Genomic DNA, 13,684 nt, shown 5'->3' with positions numbered 1-13,684 from the left:
CAGCACAGCCTTCCTCTCACTCTTCATCCCTAAAACATCACTGGAGCTACGTGGAGGAGCCGTGGCCAGACACTGGGCTGAGACCAGTCCTCTCTTTATCCACCTTGTTTTTCCAGGTCAAGTTCTCTCCTGAGTTACTGCTCAGGGTACCAAGGTCACCCTGGAGATTGAGTGTCTCCCCCTCCAGAATCATCTCCTTCCAACCCGCCATGAAGATCTCCATGGTCTGATCCCTTTGTTGTCTGGCACTGCTGGGGCTTGCTCCCCCAGAAACATGGACAGCCTAGTTCAGGAATACTTGGTCTCAGTCTCATACCCACTGCACCTGGCTGAAATCAAAATATCATCAATGAACTCCACGGATTTATCTCCACATTTACATAAGCACCACAGATCTGGCACCTAGGCCAGGGGAGGTGCTGAACCTGGGTTTATCTGAGTGTTGCCTCTTTCAGCTATGCCCAGCCAAGTCCAGAAGGACAGAAGCAAAGCCTGTGGCTTTAATTTGGAATCTGTCCGTTTGCATGCAGTAGGAGATTTCAGCATTAATTCAAGTCTGATGTTTAGTGCCCCACAAACTCCTGAGCAGGGTCTGCAGGGCTGGGATGCTCTGGCTGTATGAACCTGGTATCACCTCATGGGCTGCAGTCAGACTGAAGGATGCACACCTCTGCTCCCAAATTTAAAGAAGGAACAGGCTGATTGAAGCTCTCTGCAAGGAAGCTGGACTGCCAGATGCCAGCACATCCTGCACTGACACTTGAATTCTCTGAACTGAGGGATATCAGCACATTAACAAATCTCTGAGCACGAGACTGCCACGTGTGCTGCTCGTCTTGGATCCACTTGGCTCCTTCAGCACAGCTGGGATGTTGGGATGCTGCACTCAGCATCCCAAGGACAGCTCCCTTGTGAGGGGCTCCCAGTGCTGTGTCAGTCTGGCATTACCCAAGCACTGGTGATTTACTCTCAGTACCAAACACAAGAGTTCACACAGCTGTGCTAAATATGAACTTTGCAGTCCCAGCTCTTCCACTTATCCTCACAGTTCTCCACTTTAGTTCCCACTCTTGTTAACCACCTTAACATGTCTTTTACTGTCCTGCACACAATCTGGAACTAATTTATCAAGTGAAAATAAATTATTTAAAAGAGAAATTATTTTTCTGTTCTGATTTTAAATAAATGCATCCCTTAAGGAGACACCCATCCCTTTTCCCTTACATGTCTTCTGTCGTATTGTTTTGCATCACGAAATTTTTCCATTTGTCTTCAATTACTACAAGTTACCAAAACACCATTAAGAACTGGAAAAACCATATGAAACAAAGGGAAAATCACAAGAACAATTCATTAAAGCACCACTCTTTTAAGCCATGCTGTATTCTTGAATAACTGCCTTGGAATCAAATGGTGGCTACAGCAGGAATATTAATGCATCAGTCTTGCTTTGAAGCCTTTAAATAAAGTTGGCTTGATTTCTCTTTCTAATACCAAGAGATATCTACATTAATAAATAAATTAATAAAAATAATACTGTAATTTACAAATTAATAAATTTTATTCACCGTCCCTGTTAGTTTATTTTGCCACTGACAAAAGAAAAACTAAAAAATTCTTATTTTTAGTTTTGTTGCAATTAAAACAGCTTTGAAGCAAAATTATAAAAAAAAATTATTTCTGTGCAGTTGCTTAAGGCATATGGTGTGGATTTTAGCCGGGCTATAAATTCTTTAACAGAATTAAGGACTTCACAGTGGATCCAACACCAATCTGTTTAACAAAGCTGCTTGGGTTGGGACACAGGTACCAGGGAAAAGCCTGGGATGGGCACGCCTGCCTCACCAACTTGTTGGTTTAACCTCAAGTTAAGCAGAGAGCTTTAGGAAGGACTCAAACACCTCAACTTTTCAGTTCTGTTCCCTCCACTGTGAAACAGCTGCAACCTTGAACCCTTAAAACCTCCTCTTCCTTTCATACCCAGATAAATCCTGATTTTCCCAGACAAACAACGCTGCCATCCCCTGGGGAATGTTCTCACAGGATAGCTTCTTGCTGCTTTTCCAATCCTTGATCTTCCTTCCCAGTAGAACAGCCCAGCCCAACATGTGCCTGCAGATATTGAGAGCAGCTCTGATAAAATCCTGTTTGCCACCCTGCCTTCGGATCAGTGGCTGTGCTGTCCCTGCTGGACCTCTCCTGGAGCCTTGGACAACCCACCTGCCTCCCTCCTCACCTCTCTCAGCATTTCAGAGCAGGTTTCCCAGCTCCCAACCCATCCAGGAGCAGGCAGGGAGCAGTGATTCAGCTCAGTGGCTCGGTGAAAAGTGAAGGAAGGAGAGGAAAAATTTATTTTCCATTGTGCTGGCAAACTAAACTGAGTCATGCTGTGCATTTGCTGGGCTCAGCACGAGGGAGGAGGTGGGCACCCAGAGCTGGGGCAAGGACACCCCATGGCATGGGTCCCTCACCTGCATGGATCAGCAGGAACAGCATAAAACCAGTGACAAGGAATGAATGGCACAAGGAGGCTCAGAGCGTCAAATGTTACCAAAATTCTCTTTTATCCATCAATCTTTACAGTATGAAAGTGGATTAACTTTGTTCATGTCTATATTAGTTGATTTTATACACTCTGATGTAATGACACATTACAATTTTCCTGGCGGCTTTGGTGTTTTTTCATGCTTAAGTAAAAAAAAAAATCAAAGGACAGCCTGGTTCTGGAAATAAGGACTTTGCTCGTGAAAGAATAAAAGATACTCCTGAACACCAAACTATTGCCAACATCCCAGCCCCTCTGACACTTTATTCAAACTCTCGCAGTATTTTCTGGTGTCACAAACCAGAAATCCCAGCAACCAGGGATGCCTGGATCCTATTTCTGTGGAAATAGGGCTGATTTGCAATGTTTTACTCCAGTTAGTAAGAGTGGCTGCCAATGACTAGTCAAATTGTGTTGTACATGAATTTTAAGTGGTGTAAAAACCTTGTGTGAAACCAGATATGGGGTGCCCCAGTTTGGCTGCACAATGAATAATTATTTACCTTTGTAATTCTATATTTTCACCCCAGCCTCTCTTCTTAAGTCAGCACAGCCCAGTTGTGAATTTTCTTGACGCCAAAAAGGTAAAACACAGAGGTGACCCCTAAACAGGGGACACATCCTTCCCCCAAAACTGAAGGAAAATCTTTCTAATGAAGAAATCAGTGAATCATTTGTTCTGTCACCAAAGAGGGAGATGTCAGAGCTTGCCAGTTCTGATCTCGAGGTTCTGTGAGAGCACAAGGATGGAGAACAACTCTGGCCACACCAGCCCAGCTGTGTTTGGGAAATGGGCAGGGAGGAAGGGGAGAAAGGCAGGGCAGAGCAGCCTGGGCTACCCCACATCCCCCCAGCTTCCTTCCCAGCAGCAGGAGCTACATGTAGGTGCTCTCACCTGCCCGTGCACCTCTCCTCCAGGACCTGGAACCCACAATCACTCCTCTCCCTCATGGATGATCCAAACTTCTGTTTAGGCATTTTAAAAAATTTAGGTCAGAGTTAATTCCTCTTGAGTTCATTAACCACCTTTGTGCAATAAATACCAAAATGCACCCTTTTCCTGTTTTTTTGTACTGAGCTCACCCTCTTGCTTCTCTTTTCTGACAAAGCAAGACCAGCTTGTATAGAGCCTCATAGTAACTCTGTAATAGAGGTAATTCTGTAATAAATACAGAGATAATTCTGTATTTGGAGAAACAGGGACTCGGCAGAATACCTCGCCCAGCCCAGCCCTCCCATCCCCATTCCTTCCAGCACACTTCAAGCTCTCTTTTTTAATTCTGAGGATGAGAAGACACTCCTGACCCTGCGAGCTGCACCAGTGCTGCCTGTCGGAATCCTGAATAAACTGAATTTCCCACCACTGTTCCCGTTGCCCCCGAGCGCGTGGCAGCAGCACGGCGCGCCTCGCTACAGACAGCCCACCAGCTGCCAACAGGAATTTCAGCACTTTGTCAATTATGTAAAAAAAAAGAGGATTTGGGCTGATCCTCCCCAAAGTTACCCTAGTAGTTTCTGCTATCTTGGTACAACTTGTCTGCAAGAGCTTCGGGGAAGGTGCACGGTGCCTGTCGCTGTGCAAGGTTTGGGACTTTGCCTGTTATTCCCACAGCTGAGAGCTGACCCAGGAAGGAAAAGGGGATTACTGATATAATATATATATACCTATATATATACAGATACAAAGGAAAAGGATATTATTGATATAATAGGAGAGCCTCTGACTGTATCTGGAGGTCTCTGCAGTTCTGTCCCTCCTCTGCAGGTCAGTGTCTCCTCTTGGGGATGCTTTTGGCTCTGCAGCAGCCACCCCATGTGCTCAGCAGGGAGAGCTCATCTGCCCGTGAGATGCTGGAGTATATTTAAATCACCTTCCTCAGGAAAGATGTTGTTTAAACTGCAATCAAGCCAGCCAAAAATAAATAAATAATCATTTACACACTTCTGTAAACAAAGAAATGAAAGCACTGTGGAGCTGCCGTTACCCCAAGAGCAGGTCACGACCTCTTCCTGCTTTGGGGAACAGAACTGAGATGAAAAGTGGACTTTGAAAGAGAATTAACTGCCAAAAATATTCACTTCTGGTAAATAGAGGGTTTTAATGGGACTTCCATTGGAAAGCAGGGAGGCTCTGGGCCCAAACACAAGCTCTGGATTTTGATGTATGCTGTTGACTTCCCCAACACAGAGCAATTTGTAATAGCTTTGCCACGCTGTTGTTTTCAAAGCTCCTGCTACATCACAAGCATTTATTTCTGACCACAAAATTACATTTATTCAACAGAAAGCAGCTCAGGGTCTTTAAGAGGTTAACTTCTGGAGTGCTTGGCTGCTCTCCAGCCTCCCTGTGAGCATCAGTGCTAACGCAAGGCACACAACAGCACCCAGGCTGGCCGTGATTAATAGAGTGCTGAACACGCTGCTTTCCACATACACACACTTTTCATTCCCTTGCTTCCATAGATCATGGACTTATCCTCAAAATATCTGACTGAAATTGAATTTGGCTTCTCTCTCAACCGTTCATTTCCTATGTTATGCAAGGTTATATCCTTTTCTGCATGAGCAGAACCAAACCAGCTGCAGCTTTTGAGAAGAAAATGTGTTTTCAATTATGAAGTTGGCCTGAATATTGAACCACAGTTGTACTGCTGCTCTAATTGAGCCATCATGGAGTGAATGTACAGGAAAGAAATTGTATTAATTAGGTTTGGAAATTTAACATAAGGAAATTAAAGGGGGTAAAATAGAAAAATATGAGTATCAGCTCAGGAACAGTCCCTCAAAATGCAGAAGGAGCGTAGGTCTGAAGTGGTTTAGACACACACATTATTACAGTACTCTTCAAAGACATGATTAGTAGTTTCAGCACATCAAACTGATTTTCAGCTTCTGTTGTCTGCATATAGAAAATTATTAAATTACTCGACTGACCAAATTAATAGTTTAAAGAGCAATTCAGCTGAGTGGGAGGCAGAGTGGTCTCATCAGAATGGCAATACCCTTAAAAGTACTTGCTCCAGGAGAAGAATATGAGAAATGGCTTTCACAGACATCAAGTCCAGCACATTGTTTTGGAGTCTGTGCCTTAGAGGGTTCTCCAAATGAGGGATTACTGCATTACTGTTGGACAGTGCTCCTATGCCACATGAAAAGAATGCTAATGACCTCAGGAAATCCTTTCCCAGCCTTAAAATATCTGTCTGATGACTTCACAAATACAGATTCCAACATTAGACTTCCATACCACAACTTCAGTTCTGTAAATTAACACAGCCCATGAACATCCCTTCTTTTTGCTGCCCTTTTTATTTTTTTTTTCAGATTTCAAGTACAAATATCCATCCACTGATGTACCCATGGTAAAGCACAAACAAAAACACAGCTACCCAAAACACAGCTCATTCAGATGGCTGCTCGCAGGAGTGCCTTGCTAATTATATATAATAATCATGTCATGATTGCATGGTGAAGCTCTTTAACCTTTCCTGATTCTGTCCTGTATTTAGCCCAGCACAGGGAGTGCAAACCATTAATAAGTTGCATCCTCAAGTTAATGGCAAGGAAAAGGAAAAGCAAGACAGAGATTTAAGATCAAAATGACAGGAATTTTACACTTCTGAAATTAATGACTTTTAACTGTCTTGCTCCCAATAGCCTATTTACACCACCCAGACCTTAAATCTTCCAGAAAAGGCAGAAAAGTTACCCACAGATTTCAAAAGAACAGTACCATCAGCTCTGAAGCAGACACAACATTCTGTTAAATTAGAAAACTGCCTTCAAATTTCCATTAAAATCCTAAATAAGGAAAAAGTACTATAATAAAACTATTCTCCAGTGATGAATTAATAGGGGCTCATGCTGAACTAGGAATGCATTTGAAAATTTGTAGTATGTTAAATTCCATTTCGTAGTGCTTTTTACTTTAACTCTTATCATAAAAAATCCAGTTACTTAATGCACTGAGATCTATACAAAAAAAGTTATTTCCAAGTACTAATGGAAACTGAATATTTGATAACTGGAACAGTTGTTATCTGAATGAACGAGATAAATAACTAAGGAATACAGAATGTTCTGCTTTGTCCGGTATTTATAAATTCATATGATATAAAGGGAAAATACTGGGGGAAGTATCAACATTCCACGCTTAAACTGAAGAGAAAAATTGGCTACAGTGACCTGTGGGTTTGTTTAAAAAAGCCAACTGGCCCCAGGTCTACCAGCAGCTCCCATAAATCGTGTTTGGGAGGGGACATAAATACCTGAGCTAAACTTCCCCTCTCTCCAAGTCACGTCAGGCTCACCCAGGCACAGTTCAAGGACAGTTTAAGTCAACCTGAGCTGGCACATTTGTGCTGCTCCTGCTCTCCTGGCCTCTCCCCTGCACTGAGCTGCTGCTCTGAACCCACCTGGTGGGAAACGAAGCCAGCAAAAAGAGAGGAAAAAACCCCAACTTTGTGCTGAACATGGACTCACACCAGAAGCAGTGCTGAGGAAAGGCAGGGGGTGGGGAGCAGGAGCACAGCAATATCCATGTAAAGCTGATAAATACCTGGGCTCATCAGGGAGCTGCCTCCATCCTCTGACCTCCCTGGAGCCCAGAGCCCTGTGGACAGTTCAGCCCACATGGGATTGGCAAAAGCCCATTTCCTTTCTGATGTGGAGTCTGGTTTATTATTCCATGCCCAAAGCACCTAACTCTGTCTAAGAACAGAGCTGAAGCAAAGGATGAGGCAGCAGCAGCAGCAGGGGATGGAGACAGGAGTCAGAGGCAAAAACGTGGTGGAAACTCTCCCACAGGGAAGTGGAGAAGTTGCATCAGGCAAGAAGATTTTTGCTCAGTTCTGAGTGAGCAGCTGGTGGTGCCCCAAAGTTCCATATTCCCACCCACAACGCCTATGGAGGCTGCTCCTACAGCATTCCCCTCTCCTGCTCCAGGACACTCTCCAGCACAAGGGACCCTAAAAAACATTTACTATCACCACTTCTCCACTTACCTCTGTTTTATTTATTCACTGCTGTTGACCTTTTTAAAAAACCTGAAGTCATAGAATCACTGAAAGGTTTGGGTTGGAAGGGACCTTAAAGTCCATCCTGTTCCAGCTCCCTTGCCATGTGCACCTTCCACCAGAACAGGTTACTCTGAGCCCCATCCAACCTGGCCTTGAACACTTCCAGGAACAAATGTGGGGCTGAAAACTGATGTCTGTGTAGTAAAATAGGGGAACCTCTTGCCCTGTTCCTTCTCCCTGCTCACATCCCATCCCACAGGTACTGTGTGACCAAAAGGTCCCTCTGCCAGCTCCTCCCAGGACATTAAATATCACCTGACAGGTAATCATTTATTGCCAGGCAATCCCAGGGGCTGCAGAGGTTTGAGTGCCTGCTCCCAGCAGTGTTGCTCCCTGAGCCTCTCAAGGGACAGGAATTGAGGCATCTCCTGTGGCTTTGAAATGGAGAGAAGCATATCTGCTCAACAAAACTTGTTTTTGAGATACCCAGAGCAGTTATCTCCTGATGTTTTAGAAAGTCAGCCTTAACAACAACCAGAAACCAGATCTATATCCTGAACAATCAAATATAACTCAACAGAACAGGCTCATATCCTCGGTATTTTGATTTGTCTCCAAAACAAGATACAGTAATTACATCTATAATCAAATACCATAATTCACAGTTTAATGTGGTGCATTTATGTAGTCAATCATGATTAGTTCAGGTTTTTTAGGTTTCTGAAACCCTGTCTCGATTAGGGAGACTGGAATCACCAGCTCAGAGATTCAGCAGCACAATCTTTTAATGTATTTGTGCTTAATTTACGTAACAGGGGATTACAACCCCAAATTTTACTCTGGTGAGGTTGAATTTGTACCAAAATAAACTTCACTTTTATATCAGTGAAGAAAAACTATAGAGAGGAGTGTGTATGAACCATGCCAAGGTAACAGGGAGCTGTCTCCACCAGGGAAGATCTTATGGCAGAAGGTCCTTCATTGTAGCCAAATTTAAATTTATGCTTTTTACTTGATCCTCAGACATTCCTTTCATTAAAGAACAGTGCTGAAAGCACACATGCACTTTTCAGTCAGTGCATTGCAAGCTTGAAACTGAAGTGAAAAGGTTCTAAGAGCACTGCAATGCACTCGGAGCAATTTTAAAGTGTAAATTTCCATTGGCAAACGGACTCACGCAAGTCATTCTTTGTTCTCACAAATGTCTTTTGGATATATCAAGGACAAAGTTATCCTGTTTATTTATTTATTTCTAGCAATACTTGGGAAACCAGGCCGTAAAACAAAAAGTACCACGCTGCTTTGAAATGAGGGATTATTGCCTAGCTGGGACACAGATTTAGCAGGATGTAGAACTGCAAGCCTCACTAAGGGGAGTTGTGCACTCAGATCCCTGTCCTGCAAACATGCTCCTGAACTTCCCTGTGCTGATGGAAGTGCCACAATCTGAAGTCAGCGAACAACTCATGGGCTGAGGAAGTGCTGGAACACGATTCTTGAGGGGCAGAGCTGTGTAATGTATATCAGTGTGAGCTCAAGCCTCCATCCAGCACCCCACACAGGCACGGAGCTTTACGAGGACAAATGTAATTTCCACCCTCCCTCCCTGATGCTTTCTGAGCAGCAGAACCATGGCTCCCATCTGGCCACAGCAAAAATGGAAAACTCTCTAATTGGCCCAGCTGCCTTTGCCTGCAGAAACCCTTCAGAATAACAGCAGTTGGCTTTTAAACTCCTGAGCACTCTGCCGTGTGCTCTCGGTGAGTGCTGTGAAGAGAAGCCCAAGTTGGAGCCAGCAGTGGGGCTGGAACCTTCTGCAGCCCCTCCAACAATCCCAGGGTTTTCCATCAGCCCTCTGGAATACAATGTTTTACAGCTGAAAAGCTTTGCAGGGAGAAAAATTTGCAGTATTCTCATGTTTTATGAGGGCACTACACTGCATTCATTAACAGCTCAACCTGTAGGGTCAGTGAGGCCCAGTGAGCTGGATGGGCCACCTGGGTCCCTGCCACGGTGACAGGATGCTCAGGGAGGCTCAGGGATGCAGAGCAAAGAGATGTGACCAGTTTAGATTGTCCAGCACAATCCCTGAATCACAGAATCACAGACTGACCTGGGTTGGAAGGGACCTTAAGGATCATCTTGTTCCACACCACTGCCACAGGAAGGGACCTCTATCTTTCCTCTAGCCCAGATTGCAGAGAGTCCCATCCAACCTGGTTTTAAACACCCCCATGGATGAGGCAGCCACAGCTTGTCTGGCCTACCTGTGCCAGGGCCTCCCCATCCTTACAGGAAAGAATTTCTCCCCAGTATTACCATCTAAACCTACTCTCTGTAAGTTTGAAGCCATTCCCCTTGTCCTGTCACTTTGTGCTCCTGTAAAATCTCTCTCCATCTTCAGGTGCTGACATTCCCTGCACACAGAAAATGCAAAGGGCTGAGCCTTGAGGGCTCTGTGGCCACACACACCCTGCCAGCACACCAGGCTCACGTGAAGCAGCACTGAAAACACCATGAGAAGCAGAAGCAGCTCTTACCTCTCCCTGGAAACTCTTCAGTAACGGAGCTACCTGTTTGCGCAGGTCCTGGAAGACAGAAGCAGGATATGCCATCAGAAACTCTGGGAAGGACAGGTCATCATCATGTTCTTCCTGATGTTATTTTCAGTTGCAAGTGTTACTTAAATTCTGATCGCATCTGGTGGGAGATTTGATTAAAACAGAATTCTGCCTGGAGTTCACTTTGAGCAGGTCTGAATTTCCAGTTTCACATACACCTGCATGTGCTGCAAAAGGTATAAATTATCCAAGCTGTGGTGGGGCTGGGTAAGCACTGAATGCCTTCAGTCTCCTAATTCAGCTGAAACATTGATGAGATTAGCAGTAAATGTCTCTATCTACCTCCACAGCAGCTACACCTCTGAATTTATGCCAAGGAAAGTTCCCCAAATGGAAGCCAGGCTTAAAGGAAGATTATTCTGGATCATCATTTCAACTAGAAGTGTTGCCATTTCGAAACATCTCTGGTTTATTTATTATTTTCTCAAGAGTGCTCTGGCTTTAGACATCAGAGAACTGGAGCTCATTGAAGGTGACAAGTATTATTTGCTGGTTTCTGTATAACTCAAAATTTCTTTTGCCAAATTACAACACGCTCAGTGCTACAAAATTCATTAAAATACTGCCCACAAAATCACTCTAAAGGTTTATAGCATATTTTTACTTAGCAACTGTGATAATTTAGGACAAAAAAAGGTATATTTGTTGTACATAAAATTTTCTATGGCTTCACCTCAAAGCTGGTTTGGGTCTAATTCACTTACAAGTTCAATAATTCTTAGTGTGTGTGTCTGAAGAATAAAATTCAGTAACTTTGCAGAGGACACTATTAGTCATGCACAACCAAGATGCTGCATTCCTGCTTTTGCCACTGACAAGGCACAAGCAGCCACTTCATAGTGCACTTACACCTGGAAATAAATCTGGAGGAAGATTAAACTAATAACCTGAAGCTGCATCACCTGAGAGGGCAGCACTGATGCTGCTGCAGAGAAAGGGTGGATTTCCCATCGTTGGAGATTTTTCAAGGCTCAGCTGAGCAGAACTAGTGCTGAATGAGTGCTACAGACCCATTTTTAATTCCAGGTGAGATTTGGTCAGATTCTGGACAGCCCCTCCAATGCTGAGTCCTGGGAATACTGTCCACAACTGCAACAGTCACCATGAAATCTTCCAACCTAGACACAGGCCACAGTCCCTGAGCTGCCTGAACCTCATGCAGGGGGTCACAGAGACATATTTGAAGCATTTTCTCCATATAGAAAAGGGCCCATTGAGGCCTCAAGCTTTTCGGAAAAGAAGATGACCTTAAAAAGTTGGGAAATTCTCTTTTCCGACACATTTACTTACACATCTACAGTCATGCAACATATTGGATGTTAAACCACTCACCAAAACACTCTCAGCCCTGGGTTTAATCTGATTTTCCTGAAGGAAAAGTAGGCTTTTGAGAGAAGTGATTTTTGTCATTTAAATGACAAGTCATGCAGAGAGTTGGAGTATCAGGAGTTGTCCCACTCCCTGAGAAATGGCTTGGGGAGCCCAAGGCAAATGAAGCTATGAAAGACAAATGATCAGTCAAATTTCACTTCTGACATGGTTATTGCACTAAAATACAGCTTAATCCCCATCAAGTAAAGGATAATATTGCAGCTTTCTGAGCTGCCTCTTTGGACTGAACCAAACTGTGCTTCTGCTCTTAGGCCAAGCCAAGTCACCCAAGTGTTTCCTGATATATCCTGCTGCCTGTTTTGGGACACAAAAAGGTTGAACACTGTCCTTGTAGATCACAAACATCTACAAATTACACTTCTAGCAAAGCAAACTGGCAGGTTGAGCAGCTTTTCCCCACTCCCTGCCTTCTCAGGGAGACCTGAGGGCTGTGCACGTTTTAGGACATGTTTTCTTTGTCACCTGATGATGCTGACATTGAAGAAAGTAACAATAATCACTGATGGCAAAATAAATACCCACATTCAAGGCCAAAATCTGGCAGAGGCAGTTTTAGTGCCCAGTGAAATTACAAACAGAATTAGATTTACAGCCTGGATACCGGCACCCTTTGTAACATCAGGAGAAATTATATCATCCAAGCAAAGCAACTTTTCTTGAAATAAAAATCTCAGCTGGTTGAAAATCACTGGGTTTAGGGCTTTTATCCCTGATATTGCCTCTGAATTTACTGACTTGTTTGGCACCAGCCAGAAAAGTGATGTCAGAAGTGAAGACAGAAATGCAGGAGATGTAATCCCAGATCCAGAAGCAGGAGAATGTCATCCTTGCTCCTGTGCCCATGGCAAGCTCTAGCCAAGATCCTGCTATTTAACTGCCTCCTCTGGCACATCCTGACTTCTGAAAGACAGGATTTGCAGCACTTTTTATTTCAGGATATAAACTATGTCAGGACTTCACCTTCATTTTCATCTTGAATAATGAGGGATGTTGTTGGCTGTTTGTAACAGCAGAGAGGGAGAGGAGCAGGGTGAGAGGAATAGAAGGAGGATCCCAGAGCCATGAAAACAGGAACAAAAAGGGAGAAAACCTTTCAAGTGCATTCATTTAGCAAATTCAGGATTCTAAACACTAATCCCAACAATCAGAACGTTACCAAGCAAAATTCATGCCATCATGGGAAAACTTGTGCTTGATTCAGACAGCAGCTTGTGGTGGGGGTAAAACTGCTTTTAAAATATTTCCTGGTAGAGGAAAGGCAGCTCAGGGTGATCCAGCTCCACTGGCAAGCAATGGTTTATCCCACTGCAATCCACCTGGGGCAATCCCAGGACACATCAGAGCACACACCTGAATGGGGTAAATGCTTTGACAACTTGAAATCTTCCCAATAACTTGAAATCTGTTGCAGCTGAACACTTGAGATAGAGCATCCCAGTGCCATTCCCTTCCCAGAGCAAACAGGGCAGGAAAGGGAACTGCAGGAATGTGATCCAGTGTTTTAAACTCAGCCAAAGGCTCCATGCAGGTGAGTGGATAAATGGCACACACCACAGCAAAAGGCATTTTTCACACCAGTTTTTCTTTTCTCCCCTCTTTTCCTGGCTTGCCCTTGGAAAGAGTTTATAGGAAAGAGTTTATAGGGTACTTTTATAATTCCTTCCTCAGTGAAACAACATCAAAACTTGAGACAGCTCACAACCAAAGGGAAATAAAAATAAACAGACAGAAGTCAAGAATACATATGCCTCGAGTCACAGCTCTGCTGGGGAGATTTATTTTTGGCAGTTTGGAAAAATTTCTCATCAGACTTTGTCTCAAAATATTACACTGAACTTCAAACAGAATTTTACCTTCTTTACACAAAATTGAACAGGAAGAAGGACGCTCAGTTCAGACCCGGGGGAATCTGCAGTGTTGGTTAGCAAGGACACGGGGTGATTTATTATCTGTTTAAAGTGTGGTGGCCTTTACTGCCTGGGCTGTGATCAAAACAGGAAAAGCATCCAGGCTCCAACCCTCACAAAGCTACCGAAACACTGTGGCCAAGCAGAACAGCTGAAAAGGCTCCATGCAACTGAACATGAAAACAAATTGTAATTTATCAA

The 13,684-nt window shown here is 43.8% G+C and overlaps 1 protein-coding gene across 6 annotated transcripts in view; it reads right to left on the bottom strand.

Annotated features, from left to right (window-relative positions):
- The window catches only part of CUX1 (cut like homeobox 1), a 269,656-nt gene that overhangs the window by 154,626 nt on the left and 101,346 nt on the right, over positions 1–13,684 (bottom strand). For all 6 annotated transcript variants that reach the window (XM_021550821.3, XM_021550817.3, XM_021550818.3 and 3 more), the window contains exon 3: positions 10,104–10,151. In XM_021550821.3, the coding sequence (XP_021406496.2) occupies positions 10,104–10,151 (48 nt within the window). The remainder of the gene's footprint in view (positions 1–10,103; positions 10,152–13,684) is intronic.

The sequence above is a fragment of the Lonchura striata genome, chromosome 20 (genome assembly GCF_046129695.1).
Source record: "Lonchura striata isolate bLonStr1 chromosome 20, bLonStr1.mat, whole genome shotgun sequence".
NCBI classification, from domain to species: Eukaryota; Metazoa; Chordata; class Aves; order Passeriformes; family Estrildidae; genus Lonchura; species Lonchura striata.
The sequence above is the reverse complement of the archived record's forward strand: the minus strand, read 5'-3'. Positions and strand labels throughout refer to the sequence as shown.